This window comes from Metopolophium dirhodum, chromosome 2, assembly GCF_019925205.1.
Source record: "Metopolophium dirhodum isolate CAU chromosome 2, ASM1992520v1, whole genome shotgun sequence".
NCBI lineage: Eukaryota > Metazoa > Arthropoda > Insecta > Hemiptera > Aphididae > Metopolophium > Metopolophium dirhodum.
Window position 1 is genome coordinate 36,517,571 of NC_083561.1, and position 22,633 is coordinate 36,540,203.

The 22,633-nt window shown below is 28.8% G+C and overlaps 1 protein-coding gene across 1 annotated transcript in view; it reads left to right on the forward strand.

Moving 5' to 3' along the window:
* The window catches only part of LOC132939809 (low-density lipoprotein receptor-related protein 1), a 42,288-nt gene extending 24,390 nt beyond the window's left edge, over positions 1 to 17,898 (forward strand). Inside the window, exons 39-69 of the mRNA XM_061007189.1 lie at positions 45 to 200; positions 2,414 to 2,542; positions 2,618 to 2,808; positions 2,878 to 3,064; positions 3,485 to 3,613; positions 3,783 to 4,052; positions 4,131 to 4,333; positions 4,400 to 4,805; positions 4,880 to 5,074; positions 5,259 to 5,464; positions 5,943 to 6,104; positions 6,601 to 6,765; positions 7,477 to 7,745; positions 8,450 to 8,551; positions 8,860 to 9,009; positions 9,092 to 9,411; positions 9,729 to 9,986; positions 10,066 to 10,319; positions 10,399 to 10,586; positions 11,042 to 11,265; positions 11,633 to 11,803; positions 11,861 to 11,979; positions 12,045 to 12,269; positions 12,354 to 12,489; positions 12,602 to 12,750; positions 12,809 to 12,917; positions 13,642 to 13,888; positions 14,054 to 14,302; positions 14,376 to 14,549; positions 14,620 to 14,743; positions 15,436 to 17,898. Of these exons, the coding sequence (XP_060863172.1) occupies positions 45 to 200; positions 2,414 to 2,542; positions 2,618 to 2,808; positions 2,878 to 3,064; positions 3,485 to 3,613; positions 3,783 to 4,052; positions 4,131 to 4,333; positions 4,400 to 4,805; positions 4,880 to 5,074; positions 5,259 to 5,464; positions 5,943 to 6,104; positions 6,601 to 6,765; positions 7,477 to 7,745; positions 8,450 to 8,551; positions 8,860 to 9,009; positions 9,092 to 9,411; positions 9,729 to 9,986; positions 10,066 to 10,319; positions 10,399 to 10,586; positions 11,042 to 11,265; positions 11,633 to 11,803; positions 11,861 to 11,979; positions 12,045 to 12,269; positions 12,354 to 12,489; positions 12,602 to 12,750; positions 12,809 to 12,917; positions 13,642 to 13,888; positions 14,054 to 14,302; positions 14,376 to 14,549; positions 14,620 to 14,743; positions 15,436 to 15,591 (6,023 nt within the window). The 3' untranslated portion in view covers positions 15,592 to 17,898. The remainder of the gene's footprint in view (positions 1 to 44; positions 201 to 2,413; positions 2,543 to 2,617; positions 2,809 to 2,877; positions 3,065 to 3,484; positions 3,614 to 3,782; positions 4,053 to 4,130; positions 4,334 to 4,399; positions 4,806 to 4,879; positions 5,075 to 5,258; positions 5,465 to 5,942; positions 6,105 to 6,600; positions 6,766 to 7,476; positions 7,746 to 8,449; positions 8,552 to 8,859; positions 9,010 to 9,091; positions 9,412 to 9,728; positions 9,987 to 10,065; positions 10,320 to 10,398; positions 10,587 to 11,041; positions 11,266 to 11,632; positions 11,804 to 11,860; positions 11,980 to 12,044; positions 12,270 to 12,353; positions 12,490 to 12,601; positions 12,751 to 12,808; positions 12,918 to 13,641; positions 13,889 to 14,053; positions 14,303 to 14,375; positions 14,550 to 14,619; positions 14,744 to 15,435) is intronic.
* Positions 17,899 to 22,633: the final 4,735 nt, after the last annotated feature.

Below are 22,633 nucleotides of genomic sequence, written 5' to 3' on the forward strand. Positions count from 1 at the left end.
AAAAATTAATAACTATTATAGTTATTAAATGAGTTTTGTTTTAGTCAAACATCTAGCTACTGAAAAAAATAATTGCTCATCTGTTGATTTTAAATGTTCAAATGGTAAATGTATTTCTAAATCATGGAAATGTGATGGTGATGATGATTGTGGCGATTCATCAAATACCTCATTGCCGTCATCAGATGAGATAAATTGCCGTAAGTTTTTTAAATATAGCTTAATTGAATTAGAAATGTCTATTATATACAAAAAGTAAAATAGATAACTTTTGCGTGTATATAGCTTGAAGCCAAGTGTAAAAATGTCTGTAGTGGCTACATTTTGTAGTATGCCAATATGATTATAGTATGGTATGTCCTTTGGTTGAAGTTTCAAATGTTCTAAAACTGATTTCAAAAAGCATTAATAATTAAATATAAAGTTTACTAAGTAAATTAGCAAGGAAATATAAGTTTGATTGAAAAAAATTGAGTACTGGGAGAGAAATAAGACGATTATATAGAAATTGAAATTGAATATATTATAATGTAAATTGTAGGTAATTGAATAAATTGATTCTTGTATAGGAAATGGAAGCTTAGCTCAATTTACTCAATTTTCATTAGATAGATGAATTAGTTTATTAAATTATTGATTTTTTTATTAAATATATTAACATATTGGTTTATAATTTTATTTTCAAATTCTAAATTCCAGTTCTCTGTTTGTATTAAAATACTGATACCTATGACTTACTTAAATATATTTTGTGTTGTCATTATTTTTAATGTTATAATTGTCTATTTTTCAATCATCTACCTTGATAATTAAAATTATCAGTTATACTACTTTTGAAAACATACAATTTAACTTTTCTATAATGATCATTTTTTGCTCTGTTGGGAGGAGGAGTGGTCGGCGAGTTCAACTTCTGTATATCGTTTTTATAATACTTTATATATAGTACCTAGTACCTGCCTATACATTTTTAGTTTGGTGTATTATTTTTGCATATTTAACTATATACCTAAGTTCTTACATTTAAATATATTTTGAATTTAAAACAACAAATATTACATATTTTATGGTGTATAAATGTATAATAATATGGTTTAAATGGTTTAAATTTAAAAATTTTATACCACTGTCTATACAGTAAATAGGAAATAAATAGAAAATCTAAACTTTTTTTTTAATAAAAATTGTATTTATTATATTCTTTAACATTTGTAAAATTAATCAACAAAGTTGTAACTTTGATCTCTATTACCAATATTATCTTATTATCATCATACAATTTTAAGAAATTACGTTTAAATTTTTTGGTTGGTTTTATTTATTATCTATAGTTGTTGTCATATTGCTAAATTTAAACAAGCAAACAAGTAGATACTTGTTTCTTATTAAAAATCTTATAATATTAGTAGATATTGTTCATTGTATTATTGTAAAACTAATTAAAAAAAAGGTGGGTAAGTGGATGTCGCTCTGCTGTACAGTAGGTTACAAGTGGATCACTGTAATGGATGATGTTAAATTTTAATTCAATGATATAATATCATTGTATAAAAAAAATGATTCTGAGCGAAAACGGTCAATCAGCCTATGATATTACTAGGTATATTTGGAAAATGTTATAGTGTATAGAAAATGCTAGTATAAACATTTAGTCAAAATTTCATGTACCTACGGTTATTTGTTTTAGAGTCGTACCAAAAACCAAAATCGATTTTCTCAAAAACAGATTTTGCGTAAAAATTCCTGTTTTTCTTTAATTTTTCTTTTGTTTTTCACATCGCTTTTGAAAACTACTACGAAATTTTTACTTTTGACCCCTCAAAGTACCAAGTAGATTCACTTTCCTATCCAATTTTTATCCAACAAATAACATTTTATTGACAATTATAAGAAAAACTGTAAAAAAATTGAAAACTTACAATGGTCGCTAACCGCTCAAAAAGAGTTCAAATATTTTCAAAATTTCACGGTGTATAGAAAATGTAAATAGAAACGTTCAGTGAAAGCTTTTAAAAACTATTGGGAATTTTAAATTTTGTCCTCCCGAATGCACCACCTAGATTCACTTTCCCATCATAAAAGATAATCGAAGCAGCTTTACTGCCCCAAACGATGGTGATAGACCAAAAAAAAATAAAAATAAAAAACATTATTGTAAAATCAATACATTTATCGCAGCGCTCAGAATCTAATACCATCGTAAAAATAAAAATGTTATGAAAAACACAAATATAAATTTATGATATTTGTATATTTGTAATTATAAAGGAGATGTATTATTTTCAACAAAGTAAAAAGGGACAGATAATGTAAATTATAAAAAGTTGAGGAATGCCGTCTCATTGCATCCCCCTCCTATCTTTCTACAGTCATAAAATGTTAAATTGTCATTATTTAAAATTTTATGTTCTAGCTATTAAATGTAAATCAACCGAATTTCATTGCAAGACCAAATTTGGAACTTACGAGTGTTTACCAGCATCATGGAAATGTGATGGATCTCCGGATTGCTTGGATGGTTCTGATGAACCAATAAATTGCTGTATGTTAATTGTTATTTATTTTTTATGACATAATTTAATTTTCACTCATTGAAAAATATATTTTTTTTGTGTAGTAAGTAGAAATTGTTCAAGTAGTGATTTTCATTGTAATAACACTGGGCGATGTATACCATCTACCTGGGTATGTGACAAGGATGATGATTGCGGTGATAGTTCTGATGAGAACGAAGAAAAATGTGTAGTCAACAATTCAACTTGTCCTATAACCAAGTTTGAATGCGTTAATAAGAAATGCATTTTTGAGGTATGTATTTTTTTGAAACATTAAAGAAATGTACATTTGAACTATACGTTTTTATTATTTAATATTTAGGCATATTATTGTGATGGTCATGATGACTGTGGGGATAATTCAGATGAGCCTGAAAACTGTAAAGTATGTGATTCTGTTAAAGAATTTACGTGTGAAAATGGTGCTTGCATCTTACTAACTGACGTATGCAATGGTAAAAATGATTGTGGTGACAATTCTGATGAGAATTTTCACACTGAAGTGTGTAGTAAGTATTCAAATTATCAGCACCTATTAGTCTTCTTCAACGATATATTTTTTAATATCAATATCGTTTTGTTTTGTAGGATATTGAATCGCAATATCGAAAAAAAATTTAGTTTTCGATATATCGATATTTGGAATTATTGTTAGCTCGAAAAAAGTGTTTTTAAAATATATTATACAAGTTTTTTGGCGTTCAAAACTGTTGGTTTCCGGTAAACCAAATACCCAATGGTCGGGGGCCATTAATTAAAAATTAATTTTGATTACGATGTATTTAATATTCTACAATATATTTCAAGTATCGATATATTACGATTACCGATATCTAAATTTCCTAAAGAAAGTTCTCGATATCGATATCGTTGAAAAAGCCTAGTACCTACCTAGTATTTTACAATTAATTTTTATAAAATTATTCTAGAACATTATAAAAATGAAAGTTGTTCATGGCCTGATAATTTCTTTTGCCATAATAAAGTATGTATCAATGCAAATCTTACCTGTAATGGACAAGATGACTGTGGAGATTTTAGTGATGAAGACAAGTGTAGTGAGTATTTATAAAATAATTATTTATTTATCCTATTTATTTACGTATATGGGATATCCGTTTTGTAAAATAATTAAACTATAAGTGGGTATTAGTTTAATTATTAAAATTATTATTTCACTTTATTTAATTGTATGAAATAAAAGTAAATCAAAACTAAAATTTTCAGATATAAATGAGTGTGCATTAGAATCTATTACTCAAATCTTTCGTCCTTGTGAGCATATATGCATAGATCGTCCTGTTGGCTATGAATGTAAATGCCATCCTGGCTATAAGTCTGTGGGTACCTTATGCCACGACATAAACGAATGTAATTCTACTGAAATAACAAAACCTTGTAACCAAATATGTCATAACACCATAGGGTCTTATAAATGTGACTGTACTGCAGGTTATACATTATTACGAGATGGTTTTTCATGCAAAGCTTCAACAAGTAATACCTCATTAAAAATTTACGATACAAATCAAATTTACAATTTATATTATTAAAAATTAAACTTAAATTTTTTAGTTGAGAAGCCAATGCTTATTTTTGCTAATAAACACAATATAAAACAAATTGATTTACGAGGAATGGCAATTGAAATTGTAGTGGACAATTTAACTAATGCTGTTGCGGTTGATTATGATTATGCTGATAGTTGTTTCTATTGGTCTGACATATCCAATCAAGGTAGCACAATTAAACGAAAATGCAAAGACACGGCTTCTGAGGTACAATGATTTATAAATTTTAATTAATGCTTGATTTCAAAACTTTAATTTTTATGATTTATTTAGAGATTACATGGCCCACTAATTAAAAGTCCTGATGGTATTGCGGTGGACTGGGTTGCTAAAAACTTATACTGGTGTGACAAGGGTAAAGACACAATCGAGGTGTCTAAGTTAAATGGCCAATTTAGAAAAGTATTAATAAGTAAAAGCTTACAAGAACCTAGGGCCATCAGTTTAGATCCTATTCGAGGATATATGTATTGGACCGATTGGGGGGACGTGCCTTATATTGGCAAGGCTGGAATGGATGGTAGCGAACCTAAAGCTATTTTAAATGAATCTCTTGGTTGGCCAAATGCCTTAGTAATCAGCTTAGCTACAGAAGAACTTTTTTGGGCTGATGCAAAAGAGGACTATATAGCTTATTCTGACTTAAATGGAAACAATAGGCATTTCATTATGAGCAGAAGTAAGTTAATTATTATTTATAAATAGCAAATACTGTTTCAGTTTATGATAAACATATTTTTAATTTTATTTTAGAAATTGATCCTTTTGTTAATATACACCATGTATTTGCTATCACTTTGTTTGAGAACTTTGTTTATTGGTCTGATTGGGAAACAAAAAGCATTCATAAATGTCATATATATTCTGGCCAAGAATGTCGAAATGTTACATCACTTGCTTACAGGCCAATGGATATTAAAGTTGTGCATCCTCTTTTACAACCATCAAGTAAATCAATTAAAATCAAAATAATTTTTAACTTATTAGTTATTTAAAGACTTGAAATTATATATGTTTAAAATTAATGTTTTATATAGGTTGTATCAGATCTTAATAATTTTAATGGCTCATGTTTTTTTAATATACATTATTCAATAGACAAATTATAATTATCACTTTTTATTTACTGTAGGAGCATACAACCCCTGTGAAAAAAATAATGGTGGATGCAAAGGTTTGTGTCTTTTATCACCAAATTTGGGTAGAACATGTGCATGTCCTCAAGATTTTATTCTTGCACCAGACAATATGAATTGTATTGCAAATTGTTCTTCTTCCCATTTTGTGTGTGCAAATACATTTAAATGCATACCCTTCTGGTGGCATTGCGATAAACATGTAAGATTATGACTTGTATTATATTTTATGGGCTTCTTCAACGATATCAATATCGTGAACTTTTTTTCAAAAATATAGGTATCGATAATCGTAATATATCGTTAATCGTAATATATTGTACGATATATCGTTAATCGTAATATATCGATAATCGATTTACATCAAGAAAACTGATATTCATGCCAAAGCTCTTGAAAAATATATTTCAAAACAATTAATTTTAAGTTGAATTAGTTAATATAATACCCACTATAGTTACTACCTAGTACCCAGTCAATTGAGTATTTGAGTATTGGCATTTATGATAGTCATAGAGATATCAGAATATCGATATACCGATACCTAAATTTTTTTTCGATATCGCGATTCAATATCGCACAATTTAATACGATATTGATATTCAAAAATATATCGTTGAAGAAGCCTAAATTATTTTATGATATTATTTGCTATTTAAAGAAATGATTATCTATTTTAGGATGACTGCGGTGATGGTTCTGATGAGCCTGACACTTGTTTAGACTTTCTGTGTACTCCTGGACAGTTCCAATGTAAAAATCATGAGTGTATACAGCCTTCACAAATATGTAATGGCATATTTGATTGTAAAGACAATTCTGATGAAGAAAACTGTGGAAATGTAAATAAAATAGTATTTAATATATGTTTTTTTAATGGATTCTCAACCATTTTTACCTTATTGCACACTTTTTTTTATTTAATACATTTTTGCACTTAAATTACTTTAATATATTATTAATGTACACTCTAATAACAACTGGGAAATTTCATGACTCATTTTTGTGTCTGAAAACTTGAGAATTCCCATTTTAATATTGTAATATGACAATGTATACAAGTTACTTTATGTTAACTATAGTTAACTATATCTTAACTCCGTTTCATGAGAGAAGGAATTCGTTTCGCGATGTAACTGATGGCATTTAACGACCTTGGTAAATATTTCCCCTAATCAAACATATTTTGTAGTTGTATTGTTATATAACGTTGCCGTCCGGAATGTTTGAGTGAAAGAAATAGTCTACCCGGTCGTTAAATTCCGTTAGTCACATTGTGAAACTAGTTCCTTTTCTCGTGGAACGGAGTGTATACTTACACTATGGATCATTATATAGTATACATGTCTTGATACGGACTTTAAATGTCAACATGGCTCTAAATTCAGCAAATTACCAATGCCAACTTGTATATCGAATCAGCTAAAATGCAATGGTCGCAATGATTGTTTGGATGGCGAAGATGAGAAAGATTGTAAATCGAAAACATGTGGTGCAAAGGAGGTAAGGAAAAATTATATTTTTAATATTTTGATATATATTAAAATTAATATTCTTTGAGTTATTAATAGATACATTAAAGATAGATTTATTATTATTCTTTATGCTAGTATAAAGAGCTAATATTGTTACAGGGATGCTACACCCTCATGTGTTGTGTGTTGTGTCCGTCTACAAACACATTACATAGCAATTGTATGTTCTGACTAATCCATTTAACTCTGTTGTATTCAATATTAGAGTGAATTGACCTATTATCAAATTTAAAATTAAAAATATTAACTAGTAAATCTCATAAGTTTTCTTTTTATATTTTAAAGTATGTCATAAGCATATAAAATAAAAATATATATTTTAAAATGTACATAACTTGCTTTAAATTGAAAATATATTCTCTTCAGTGGCCTTCAAATGGTGGTGATGAAGGGGACAGATTCCCCATGACATTTTTTTCAATGTTAAAGATCTGATAACCATAAATTATATTTTTAATAGTCAAATAGTGCATGTTAAGAAATCATCCATATCCCCTCTCCCCTCTTGTCAAAATTATTTGACCGCCACTGATTCACTCTGATATTAAACATAATGGAGTTTAATGGATTATTCTATTCAGAACGTAACACATGGCAGAGACAACACATGCGAGTGCAGTGTCCTATTAATGATAATATAAGTATGGTAACTTATAAATATCAATTACATATTTTTCAGTTCAAATGCGAGATTACAGGGAAATGTATTCCAAATGTGTTTATGTGTGATGGTGAATATGATTGTGGTTTTGGTGATAATTCTGATGAACCAGAAAATTGTACTTCAAGATTATGTTCATCAGATGAAGTGCGTTGTAAAAATGGTCGATGTATCCATTCAACATGGATGTGTGATGGTGAAAATGATTGTCCTGATATGGACGATGAACCACCTTCATGTTATAACATCACATGTGATCCAACATACTTTAAGTGTGCTAATGGAAAGTAAGTAAACTTTTACTAAAATGTAATATAAATCATTTAAAATTAGAGTTTGATATTACTTTGTAATAGAGTTGGGTCAGGCTCAATATTTTAATCGTAACCAATCACAATTTTAAAAAATTTAAAGAATAACACTTAGTCGTACTAAAAATCAAATCAAAATGTATGTCTGATCTTAACTCAAATTATGGACAAATTTTGTTTGAAAATAATGGACTAATCAAACTAATAATGATGGATCAATCAAAAACAAACCCATGTTTGGCTTAATTTTATTTTTAAGAAAAAAATCTAAGAAAATTGATTAATTTGTGTTTATGCCCTCCCACTAATAGTAAAATTGTTATTGTAACAATATAAATAAAATTATTAGTGTAATTTTTAAAATGTTCTATTGTTTATTTTACATAAGATTATTGTTTTATTACATTTATATTCAACTTGTTAAGTTAACTGTTAGTTCATATTTTGTAAAGTCCATATTTATTTTAAAATATATGAATACATAGTATATGTAGTTATAGTATATAATCAATAGTATATCACTGTTAACATAAATATCTATTCTAAAACAGTTAAATACATTCATGTGTAGAATCTGTAGCAACTACTGACCATCATCATAAATAATAAATTGTACAAAGTGTTATCAAATTGATTGGTTAATAATTAGTTTTATCATTAAATAAAAATGTTTTTACTAGGTGTATTCCAGGTCGTTGGCGATGTGATTATGAAAATGACTGTGGTGATAAATCTGATGAAATTAACTGCTCACCAAGAAATTGTTCAGAACACGAATTTCGGTATTATTAAATATTAAATAAAAATCAGGCTTCAGATGTTAGTTTGATAAAAACATTTATAATTGATCACAGTTTTATACTAATACAATGAATTATTCCCATTTCACATAATTTTGACTACTTTTACATTATTTATTACATTATAAACATTGATGATTTGTACAAGTATCATAACTTTAGTAGATTTATAACTTTGAATTTGAATAGTTTAAAAAACTGTTATCATAGATATCTTATTCCTAAATGTTATCTTAAAATATTGAGTTTCATTTATTGTTTAATAATTTTAAGTTAATTTGTTATCTTAGATGTTCTGATGGTCGATGTATACTAACTAGTCAAAGATGTGATGGAAAAATTAACTGTTCAGATAATGGTGATGAGGATGATTGTGATTCACATGTTACTTGTGGTAGTGATGACTTTCACTGTAATGGATCCTATCATTGTATTTCACCGTAAGTTATAAACACAATCTATTAATATTCATATTGTTAAATTAATAATGTAATTATATTAAAAAAATTAATTTTATCAAAGAAAATGGAGGTGTGATGGAGATCAAGACTGTCCTGATGGTTCTGATGAGTGGAACTGTACAGATAAACTTGGAAAAGGATGTTCAATTAGTCGTAATGGCCAATTTGTATGTAAAAATGGTGATTGTATATCACTTGGAAATAGATGTGATGGCGAAGAAGATTGTGCCGATGGCAGTGATGAAAACCGAACTATGTGTGCATTAGTGGCTTGTCCACCTGGAAAATACCGATGTGATAATCATAATTGCGTATTCAATACAAATGTCTGTGATGGTTTGGATCATTGTGGTGATGGCTCTGATGAAACTAAAATAGCATGTGAGTAGTTATTCTTAGATGACAGATTTGTGGTAGCAGTATAAATGTTTATATTTTATAAAAAAAAAATTTTAAAAGTGAAATATAATTTATAAATAATAATAATAATAATAATATTTAAATATTGCAATTTAATTCAATTAACTCTTCAAGTCATAGGCATCTTTTAAATCTCTTTAAATTCAACTTTGCATTATATTATATTTTATAGATTTAAATTTTTTAACTGTACATTTTTTATACTTAGCAGCATGGTCAAAATTGTTTTCTTTTGAAACCTATAAATACATTTTTATTTTTTAATTATTCTGGTTTAGGTGCCAGTGCTAGTGAAATATGCGATTCAAGTAAATTTAGATGTGCAAATGGGCTATGCATAAACCGACATCTTCGATGCAATGGGTTTTTTGACTGTCCTGATAATTCAGATGAACAGCTATGTAATGTGACTAAAACATCATGTCAATTTGGGACATGTTCTCAGATTTGCGTACCTAAAAAAAACTCCACTCATTCTTGCCATTGTGCCTCTGGTTATAGCATAACTCTTCCTAATAAATCATGTCAGGCTATTGGTAAGATCAATATTTTGTTCTGTATAATACTATAATGTTTATGAGATGTATGTACTACTTTAAGTTAATACATTTATAGGTACTCCAGCACTATTAGTTGTGGCTAACAATGAAGGAGATATTTTCTTTGTTGATCCATACAAATCCCATGAAAACTTATTTAAATATTCTGCTGTTACAATACCATCTCATAAAATACATTCAATTGATGTATTGTGGACAATAAATGCAACATATCTGTTTTGGAGTGATCATAACTCTAAAGCCTTATATTCTACAATTATTGATAAATCAAATCGAACTACCCGTGATGTAAATACTGCTAAAAAAATCGTAAGTAGCTGTTTCAATAATTTTATTTCCTGTGATCTAAATTGTTTACATATATACTTATGAATTTTCTTTTGTTTAGATTCAAACTATAGGCACCCCTGAAAGTATTGCTGTGGATTGGGTTGCAAAAAATTTGTATTGGATTGAAACTTCTGAAAGAACCAAAGTTATTAAAGTAGCTACACTGGATGGAAAAAATATTAGAACTTTGGTAAAACTTGAAACAGATCGCAAACCACAAAATATCGTATTAGATCCTCAGTCTGGGTATGATAAACATTTATTGTTATGTAAATTGTTTTTTAGGCACGGGTCAAACTTAAGTTTTCACAAACTCAAACTTAATTATTTTTTTGAACTTGATTATTTTTGAACCCTCTACAATTTTTGAACTTTGTCATACCTTTTAAAAATTGAACCACAACCAATTTTAAATTATATTATTAGTAATATAGTTTTTATATTTACAAAAAACAAAATTAAATTAATTTTCTGTTGGTATTCTCCAACATTTTGAACTTGATTATACTCAAACTATTCAAACTGTTTGAGCTGTTTGATTTGTTTAAATTTTAACTTAAATTTTTTGGAACTTGAATTTCTTTAAGTTTAATTTGTTAAATGGTTCTAAGAGTGAAACCCATCCCTATTTTTTTTTATTACATTTTTATTATCATGTAGGATAATATATTTATATTTATATATCTGTTTTCATTATTTAGGACAATGTATTGGACTGATTTGGGTCGTAAACCACGCATTGAAACATGTTCAATGGATGGTTATAATAGACGGACATTTATTAGTGAGTCTGTTCGTAGTCCTGCAGGTATCACAATTGATTATGCTGCTCGTCGTTTGTATTGGTCGGACACCAAACCTTATACTATAGAATCGGTTCTATTAGATGGAAAAGGACGTAAAGTTATACATAAATTTCCCAAAGGTATTGCTTTGATGATAGTTATTATTTATATTATTTTAGTGTGTTAAGTAGACAATTAACTAAGAAATTAATCCAAGTAAATTATTAAAAAAAAACAATAGATTTTATTATTTTTTTGTAATAGTATGGACTAGTAATAATAATGTAAATGGACAAATTGCTTCAAAAAGTATTAAAAATGCTCTAAATTCCCAACTTTTATTAACAAAATATTGCTATGTAGAATAGTATTTCGTCGTCATATCAAAGAAGTACAAAAAAAAAAAGTTAAATACATCAAGTTTTCCTACTCTTGTATTTAACATTGATCTTTAGGACATGCATATAGAACCTGCAATCAACTGGTTTTAATGTATTTTTCTTATAGGTAAACATCCAACTAATATTGAGTTATTTGAGGATTCAATTTATGTATCACTTATGACAACGATAGTAAAAGTTGACAAGTTTGAAAATAAGAATATAACTACCTTATCCAAAAATATTTTTAGGGCTACAGATTTAGTTATTATGCAAGAAAATAAACATCCAAAAGACTGTAAGTATTTATTTACTTAGTTTTATGTATATACCTAACATATTTTTAATATTTTAGTGAATAACTTTTGTGTTATAAATCCATGTCATCATACTGCATTGTGTACTTTGAGTATGAATCTCAAAAATAGAACTTGTATGTGTGCAGATGACCAAGTAGAAGTTCCTACATTGACGGTAAGAAGTAAATCATTATTATTTATAAACATAAATCAATAAAAAATGTATGTTTTTATTTTTAGGACGACATTAAATGTGTAGATAAGCAAACTCCTCCTTTAATTTGTGATCCATCATGCGATATGGGAGAATGTGTATTAAACGTGACATCAGAATTGGGTTATTGTAAATGTAATCCATTTTTTGGCGGAGAGACATGTAATGAGTACGAATGTCATAAATACTGTCACAATAAAGCTTCCTGTTATGTATTCCATGAAGACATACTTGAAGAATCCAAACTTAAGGTACTTCTGGTTGTTAGTTTTTATTTTTTTGAAAATATATTAATATTAATACTAAATAATGTAAATATGTTTTTTTTTTATTAGTGTCTATGTTCTATTTATTGGACCGGTGATAGATGTGATATTCCTGTACCTCCAAAAGGTTGTCCAAAAGGAGGGGTTTGTTTGAATGGTGGAATTTGTATTAACAATATTTGTGACTGTATGGCAGGCTTTACAGGTTTTTAATTAAAATATATTTATTAAGTTTGGTTTTGCCTATATATTCTCAACTCAAATTAATCTTATCAGTAATTTTTTTTGTCATTTAATAATATTTAAAAATGTTAAAGGTGAGTTTTGTGAAAAATGTGTGAACGTCGATTGTAAAAATGGAGGAGTATGTGTTTTAACTGATTCTGGCCATGGTGAATGTAAGTGCCCTGCTGGATATATGGGCCCCTCATGCACTAAATCCGATTGTGATAACTACTGTATTAAGGTGTTAAATATAATTATTAAATAAAAATGCCTTTTCTATAATATAATTTTTTGTTTAGGGGACTTGCTTTTTAGATTCCAATGGTCCTATGTGTAAATGCCATGAAGGATATACTGGCCCACATTGTGAATTTGATAATTGTGACAACAATAATTGTTTAAATGGCGGTAAGGAGTTAGGAACTATAAGACTTTATAATTTAGTAGCTGTTCGGAATTCTTAATTACGAATATTGGATAGTATACTATAGGAATATGTATCATTTTAACAGAATTTGTACATTTATGTTTTTCTCCACAATACTATTTTGCTTATTTTATTGTTACACTGATAAATTGTGAATATAGGAAATTTTCAAATGATAGGCCTTTTTTCAGTTAGTTAATTAAAAAATACCAATATTTTTTAAGAAATTATATACTACCAAATGTGCTGTTCCACAATATGATCATAAATATAAATTATATTGCTAATTTCAGGGCTTGAAACTGTAAATACTATTATATTATTATTATTTTATTATATTATTATAATGACCCAGGCTTGAAACCGAAAATATATTTCCCAATTTTGATTTCGGTTTTGGATATCAGTATTTATTTTTTCCGATTTTGATTTCGGTTTCGGATATCGGTATTTTTTTTTTCTGATTTCGTTTTTGGTTTTGAATACCGGTTTTGATTACTGGTATTGGTTTTTTACGATTTTGTTTTTGGTTTTGGTATTGATTTTGGTTTTTAACGGTATTCAAAATCGGTATCAAATATTGGTTTCAAGCCCTGGTTAATTTTATGAAAAAATGTTTCGATTAAGTGAATTAAGACACCCACAATTCCTATATTACTAATTGTTTGTATTCTAAACACATTTTTTATAAATTTATATTTTTAGGATCTTGTTATATCAAAGACAATATAACTGCTTGTTTATGTTTACCACAATTCAAAGGTCCGTCTTGTCGTATTGATATTTGTAACTGTACATGTGATAAAAATGATCACGAGTGTCACATATATTGTCCTCCTAATCGGAAATATCCTATATGTGATCAAATTAATTCTACCACAAATTTGTGTCATCCAGAAATGTGCAAAAATGGTGGTACTTGTATCATTGTTGATGGACTACCCGCCTGCAGGTAGTTTAAAATAATTTATTTTATTTTATACAAATTAAAATCATTTGTTGATTTTTACTTTTAGATAATACATATATATATACCCTGTTCAAAATAAGAATCCACACAGGGCTTCCTATTTTGAACAGGGTATAATTTTTTTTAATTTAAAACTTATTATTTTAGGTGTGTTGGCCTTTGGGGTTCATCTGACTGCAGTAATATAATTGTGGACTCTGGATCTTGTTTGGGTTATTGCTATAATAATGGTACATGTTACATGGAATCAAATTCTGGTGTAAATGAACCTAATTGTAAGTGTAGTTCAGGATGGACTGGATCACGATGCACTGATCGGTTCACTTGTGCAAATTATTGTATAAATGGTGGCACATGTATAGAGCCTGAAGAATCTATTGGGAGCTTATCATGCCAGTAATTATAATTTAAAGTTTATGTTTAAAATGTCATTATTAATTTTCTTTTAAACTAAAATGTTTTTGTTTAGTTGTCAAAAAGGTTATGTTGGCGATAGATGCCAAACTCAATTAATAGATGAATATATGTCTTCAGAACATCAAAATAAACACAGTATAAATGCTTTGTGGGTAATATTCTTAATTATTGTACTGTCAATTGTCATTACTGCTACTACATATTATTTCACCAAGCTTAGAAGAAGGTAAGTTCTATTGTAAATCTGTTGTTATTTATATATGTATTAATACCAATTGTTGATACTCTTTTTGCAGAGGTCGTTCATTTTCACATGTAAGAATGCAAGAAAATTCAGAAGTCAATAACCCAATGTACATACAAGATGATATAGATGATGAAGATGTTCATCTGGATCGTTCATTTCCATTACAAGAAAAAGTAATATATTATATAAGTAGGGCCGGTAGTTATAAGAGATAAAAAAGGAAAAATATGCACAAAAAAATTGTAAAATACTCATGAAAAAATGTCAAATAAGGAGAATAATTTAATAAATATTCATCAAAATTCAAAATAATCAAAATTCCAAAAAACCATACCTACTATTTTATGTTGTTATTAATTTGCGCTAAAAGTAATGGAAATATGGAAAATAAATTTATAATACTTAAAATATGGAGGAAAATTGTTGTTATTTTGACAATTTATTGAACTGAAAAAAATAGTTAAAAAAATATACTCGAAAAGATAGTACATTCGGAATATTAGGGCGATAGATAAATGCGTATTGCACTGTTGTCTTTAAATCAATAGTCGCCTTGAGCTTTATATTCTATATTATTATTAAAATACACAGATAAAGTTTTAAGATCAATTTTTTGTAGGTAATATTAATTAATAATTATGCATAGTATGTGTACAAAATCAAGAAATATGCACTTTTCCCCTAAAATTGACAAAGTATACGATTTACATTTTTGATTTTTATATTTAGCATTGTAAAGCTCGAATTTCTATCTTGGTCTGCTAGTAATCGAGAATATATAGAATAATATACAACTTCTAAGCCCTAATATAAGATAGTCGCTGATGCGTAGTAATATTAATACATTGAAATTATTGTCTTACAGCCTAGTGGACATTTTGGAAACCCAGTATACGACTCTGTGTACAGTGCTAGTAGTAGTGCATCAGTGACTGGCAGTGAAGAAAGCAAAGGTCTTTTACAGAGTACTAATTTGACAAATCAAATATTGACACCAGAAAATAGCCATGATGAAACATAAAAGTAAATCACATACTAACAATATACTCATTAAAGGATTTTTTTTACTAGTATTATAGTTTGTTTGATTAATTTATATAAAACAAATAACTAAGGAATTTCAATATTAATTGCTTGGTTTCCCCCGTTACTCATAAGTAGCAAATTGTAGATTATGATTTTTTTTTTTGTATAGCTATTCATTATCATTAATACTAGTTCCTATTTCTGTATGAAAAATAATAACAGTACAACAATATTTTCCATTAGAGTTGTAACTTATTAATAAGTAGTTGTAACTTATTAATAAGTATAACCTATGTATGGTAAAATTTGTCTATATTAGTAAATCCATAATGTAGCGGGATACAGAATTATATTTGATAATGACAGTTGATGAATTTTATATGAGGTACTGAAAATTGTTTTTTTTCTTATTAAAATTATCCCATACATTTATTTGTATTATATACCACGTGCGAATTAGATTTTGTTTTAGACAGATTTATTGAAATCTGACAATGTAGAACTCTAGTTTTTTTTAATTTGTTTAGTAGTTATTTAGATTTAAGGTTTTTTGTTTTTTATACTAGGTACAGATGTTTTCCTTGTTATATGCAAGTTTAAACTTGTTTTTTTTTTTACTCAATCTGGTTTTAAACATTCTAATAATGTTTAATCTATGGACCAGTCAATTTGTGATTTAGTCATAGTAATGTGCAGCTCTTGTCAATTTGAAATCTGAACAATTAACTTACGTTACCAATAATAACAAATAATCTCATTTAATTTCATTTACTGATTGAAAAGTTGTCTTACTGAGAGCTGCTTAAATATAGGTAGGTTCTAAGTATGACTTATAATAATGATCTAGGTAAAACGTTAAAATACAAACCTTAATATTGTATATAATTTTTTTTAAATTCAAAATTCAAAATATTTTACTAAACTGAAATTAAAATATATAATTTGATATCATTTTTTAATGTGGAAGATTAGTTATATATATATATGTGATTAGGTATAATATAAAATGCTGTAATATGCATTTAAAATTATTATCTCAAAAACTGATTTAAATAACTAAATTATATATTTTATGATACATCATTACAATATTTTTTGAAGTTGTGTTATTATTACTAAATGTTTTTAGAGTAAAATATTTAACTTTAATTTATTAACTACCTAACTTTTGAAAATTACATTGTGTTCTTGATATTAATTTGTATTAAAACATATAAAAATTTTGTTTTGTGCCAACAGATCATAATTGATTAATAGTATACATATTATGATAATTAAGTTAAATTCTATATAAAGACTTTATTCAAATAGACTTTTCAAGCAATGAATTTTTTTACCTACTAAATAACAAAAACTAAGACTTAGTTTATTTTTTTGCTCAAATATCTTTTTAGTTTTACATTTTTATTACCATTAATTTAGTCTGTACTGAGATCTTATAGTAATAATCATATTAAACCTTAAGTGCTTCCAATAAATATGGTATTTAAATATGTTTTCTTTAACCAAGTAGACAATATTGTTTAACCCATTTACTGACTAAGAATGGAATTTTTTAGATCTTCTATTAGAAAATTTATCCCCAACCACCATTCTGTGATTCTAAAATAAAATGATTTTTTTGGGTGGGTCTAACTGTCCAAGTATATATATAAAGTACACTGCAATCTTGCCAATTTAGTTTCATTCCAATTATTAGTGTTCTTGCCCATTTTTGCATTCCTTACATTGATTTATTAATAAATAATAAACTTTATTGTTAAGACAATTTTTACAATTGTAAAATATATTTTATATTTAATTTTCAATATTGTTTTAAATAATGTTTGCAGAAATTAATTAATTAATTATAATATTTTTATACTTTAATATACAATTATGTGTATACTATAAATTGGTTGTGTAATAATGTTTAATGTCTTGTTTAGACAGTGGAGATCGATAGTGAATTTGATTATATATACCTAGGAAAAATAAGTTTGGGTAAATGTTATTATCTGGATTAATCTAATCGTTCACGCAACTAGTCCTACTATTTGTGATTTTATTTTTCCGATGTTTTTTTTTTATTATTATTATTTATTTTTAATTTTATAATTGTATGTAACTTTTATGAGACTCACATTTGAAAAATAAATATATTAAGACTTTCGACTCATTTTATATTACTTCTAATAAGATCAAATAAATGTACAACTCTGTAAATGATAACATTTTAAATCTATGTGCCATATTTATAACAAATTGTTGTAGCTATTTTATGTTTAAAACTACTTATTTTAATAAATAATAATTACTTGTATTTATTGAGAAATGTCTTTTGTTTCAATCCAAATATGTATAATAAACTAGTACACTGTAACCTAGTAGATTTTTGAGTGTTCTAGAACAATGCATTTCAAGTTCATAATTTTTTTCATGTTAACAGATACATTAAAGGTGAAATTTTTATTTTGAATATTTTAGTGCAATGTACATAGTGTAAATTAAGTAATTCATAATTTTTTTAATTAACGAATATTTCTTAACTTTAGACTTTAATAGTTTAATCACAGATGTAGCATACAGAACAAAGCTGCCTATTTTTTTATATTTGGCCAAATTAATTTAGAAAAACTTGTGAAGAAAATTTTATTAAAATGTCTAATGTTAGCTATAAAAAAAATTTCTATGAATTTCTAATGAAAATAACTAAAAAAAAATAATCATGCTTATGTTTCATATTCTTAAACTGCTATCAAAAATCTTAAGTGAAACCTTACATTAAAATTTCAAACTGTTTTACTAAGTGAAAACATTTTTTGACAATAATAAAAACAAATTATAAAATTCGAAAAATTTCTCATGGCTATAAAGAGCTCAAAAAAAGACAAAATGTTTGAACATTTTACCATGTATGGAAAATGTTAATATAAATATTTGTAGTATATTTCAAGTGTATGGTTATTAGTTTTTGAGTTACACAAAATAAAATCGATTTTGTCAAAATTGGGGTTTTACATACAAATTTATAGATTTCAAAGTCCATTTTTTTAACATAGTTATAGAATTATAATTTATTACTTTAGGTGGGTTCACCACTAATAGCTGTTCACCACTCTTTCTAATTCATCATAATATAACTTTTCCTTTATATCGTCGGCCTTGTCCTCTGTTTGTGCGTGACAGTTGATTGTGAAGTATTTTCTCATTAACTATAAATCATATTATTACATTTTCATACTTTCCATTGTTAGTTATACACTTATACCACTGTAAAATAGTTGTCTTTCTTTATATTTCCACTATCAGATTATCGTAATTCCCTATTGTGCTAGGAATTAGGATGTCTAATTCATATAAGAGTTTTTAGCATCATGACATAAATTTTAAATGCTCCCGGTTTGTTAAGTGTTTTAATGTTCTAAGTTCCAAAACGAAGTCCAGTTTCCAAATCCAATCGTTTACCATGATCAATCCGATTCCAAGGCACATTTGAAGGTTTCTTAACAAATACTTTTTTCCGAGGTTGGAGTGTTGGCCCGACGCTCAACCTCCTCGTGTAAATTCTGCCCGAAAAAACTACAGGTGAAAAAAGGTACATGTAAATCCCGCCCGTAAAAAAATTATTATTAATAAACAAATCCTGCCTATTAGTAAAAAGTTCTTAATACTTAATAAAGTTTTTACAAAGTACCTATAGTTAGGGTTCCGCACGGTAAAACGGGACCAGCTATTACTAAGGCTTCGATGTCCGTCTGTCACCTGGCTGTATCTCATGAACCATGAAAGTTATAAAGTTAAAATGTTCACAGATTATGTATTTCTGTTGCCGCTATAACAACAAATACTAAAAATCCTAGAATATATAATATAAGAAGTGTTGCCAACATGTTTATGGTGATGGTGCGGAACCCTTAGTGCGCGAGTCCTACTCGCACTTGGCTGGTTTTTTAAAATAATAATATATGAGAAATAAAGTAGATTAATCATTATAAGGATTTAAATAAATATATATTTCACATATTATGTCAATAACCGGTTACGTATAGCGATCTCCGCACACTATAGTTCAATGTCTGACTAGATTTGACTGTATACGACAACAGACGACAACACAACTTTGAACGTCCGCTCGCCCTCGATATCTTTAAGTTTTTGTTTGATAGTTGTGCCGTCAACCTAATATTCAATATAATTAAAAAAAAATATAGAATTTTTGATTTCGACAACATGTTATGTGGTAATTTAAATTTACTACTAACTTTTGTTATGTTCTTTAAATTCGATATAATATACTTCTTTAATTGTAAAAAAAGTTTAAAAAAATATTAAATTTTAGATTTTGCGTTGTATACTTAATCGAAATCTGAAAATGTTTGTGCCTATAATTGCTGCAGTGGTTCCCAATGATCTATAGAGTTTGAATACACGGGCTCCTGGCCATAGCACTAAACTGTACGTATAGTTCGCAGTGACCCCTAGCCGTATTCTCAATTATTGGGAACCACTGGCTTATAGAATATACTAATACATTTGGATCTATAGGTGAATGGATTAATCTGGATTAATTATTGATGTTTTGTAATGATATTATACATTTTTCCTTTTTAAAAATTACGTCGAAACTGCAATCGTTTTTTTTCTTCTTCACACTAACGTTGTCATTTCAGGTACTCTACGAGCCTAGTTTTGTGCATACATTTTTAATGAAATTTGAAACGCGTCCACGCAAAAACGGTTGCAGTCCGAGTTGGAGTCCGTCTTATGTTTTCTGAAAATGTACGTCGGTGTTGCTAAATTGCCTGTATAAGTCCCCGTGATAGAATTTTGATTGTTCAAATCACCGACAGTCGAGTAGTGTAGAAAAGTGGCAGACAATATATTTTGATCCGAATGTGTCGTTATAACACGCGATACTTATAATATATAACCTATAATATTTTATTTATTTTGAAGTGGTTCGTTCAAACCATAGTTAGTGGAGGAGGTAGGTAAATTAAAAGTGGTGTGTTGACGGGTGAAGCGAGGGGGGACATTTAAAGAAATGAGAGGGGGAAGGTGTGGTGAGTCAATCTGCCCATTTAATAATTTGGACAGAAATATAAGGTTAGAAGCACGCCTACGATCAGCTAGTGAATTTAGTTTGAGATATTCGCGTACTGGTAAATAATTATGAGCAGGAAATCCAATGCTGACTACATGACTGGCATATTTTAAGAATTTATTTTGGACTAGCTCAAGCACTATCGCGTTTTGTGCAGCATTGGGATCCCAAATGACAGAGCCGTATTCAAGAATAGGCCTAACAAGTGAACAGTATACCAATGCCTTAAGAGTAGATGTTAATTTAAACTCTGATGTTGTGCGCTTAATAAAACCTAAGATTTTAAGAGATTTGCCGCAGACACGCCCAAATTTGGGCTAAGCGTAGGACAGAGAACAGAACCAAGATCGGTGACAGATTTATCAAGTGATTGCAGATATTATCGTTTGTCCGAGACACCACCTATACGCAGCGTGTTGGTTATTATTCTTTGCGACGACGACGACGACGACTACGACGACGGCGACGATAATAATAACAACGACCGTGATGAGCACACATAATATTATAATGCCCTCGCAGTCGTCCTCTCCGCGACCGTTGCAGTCTCCCGCGGACGGACTTAAATACGCGACAACAACCATGTCACCATGGGTCGTGTGTGTGTGATCCTAATAATACTACGCAGCGTCGTCTCGTATGCGGGACAAAGCGGGGCCGCCGGGCTGCACCGGTGCGGCGCGTGATGTGGAAAGCGGACGCGAGCTGATGACGTCCCTCGCAACTATAAATATATAATAATATTATACTTAATATGTTGCGTTCATCTCGGAAGAATTTAGGTGGTCCCTCCGCCATAACCCCCCCCCCCCCCTTCCAACCACGCCGCTGCCCCTGGTGTACGTGTCCGTCGTGCGGTTTTATTTATAAAATCATAATTGACTATAGCGTAGCATATTATTATATTTTCTGTGTACGTACTCGTATATATATATATATATATTACGTATGTAATAATATAATGCGGCGCACGCGCTGGCCAGCGCTTGCGAGTTTGTGTTCACGGTGTGTAGGTACCTACAGTTATATTATAATAATTATAATATTATTATCGCCGTGTCGTGCGCGTTCATCATTTGTTCACCACGGCGTAATTTTGTTTACGAAACATATTATCATCTTTGGCCGCGCGTGGGCATCGGGAAATTCGGATTTCGGGCACGTTCCCGTTTTCGATTGAGTTTTTACCTTTTTACTTTTTCGATAGCTCGTGTCGACAGCGATCATGTTATTATAATCGTAATTTTTACAACGACTGTGGAAACGGAGGCTAACAGAATTTTATTCAACTCCGAGTTGAACCTAACCTAACCGATAACACCTGAGCTGCACGGTATGGGCGCCACATTGGGTGTGACTTTAGGGGTTGCCGGAATCACTTATGCGGTACACACGGATCCGTGCGGGGATTTTCCCCCCACACCTCCTTTACATTACGATAAACTGGATTGCCATCATTTTAGATTTGTGTAAAAATATAATAAATCAAAACTTTTATTCATCATATACCTATAATAGGTATTCAATACTCGTATATAGACAAATCAATAGCAAATAATAAAGTCGAAATCGTATAAATGTATTGATATAATAATCCCTATATTCTCTTTATTCGTGTAATTACTATTAAGCAATTATACACTGTTCATATATTATTATAGTGTTTTACGTATTCAAAATATTTAAAAACAATTATTATATTATAATAATATGTATTCACTAGTTTATAAAATGTCACATACAATATTTAATTGTCTGTTTGGATTATACCACGACTGCGAACGACTTGCCCCACACTTCGAGTGTATGTGCATCGTCCTTCCGCCGGTCGGCCGCGGTTTTCATGAGCCAGAGGGTCGTACTCGTTGGTGGGGGGGGGAGGGGAGGTGCGTTTTATCACCTGCGACGTGTGTATATCCACCGCCGGGAAAATGGCGGCGCTTCAATCGAA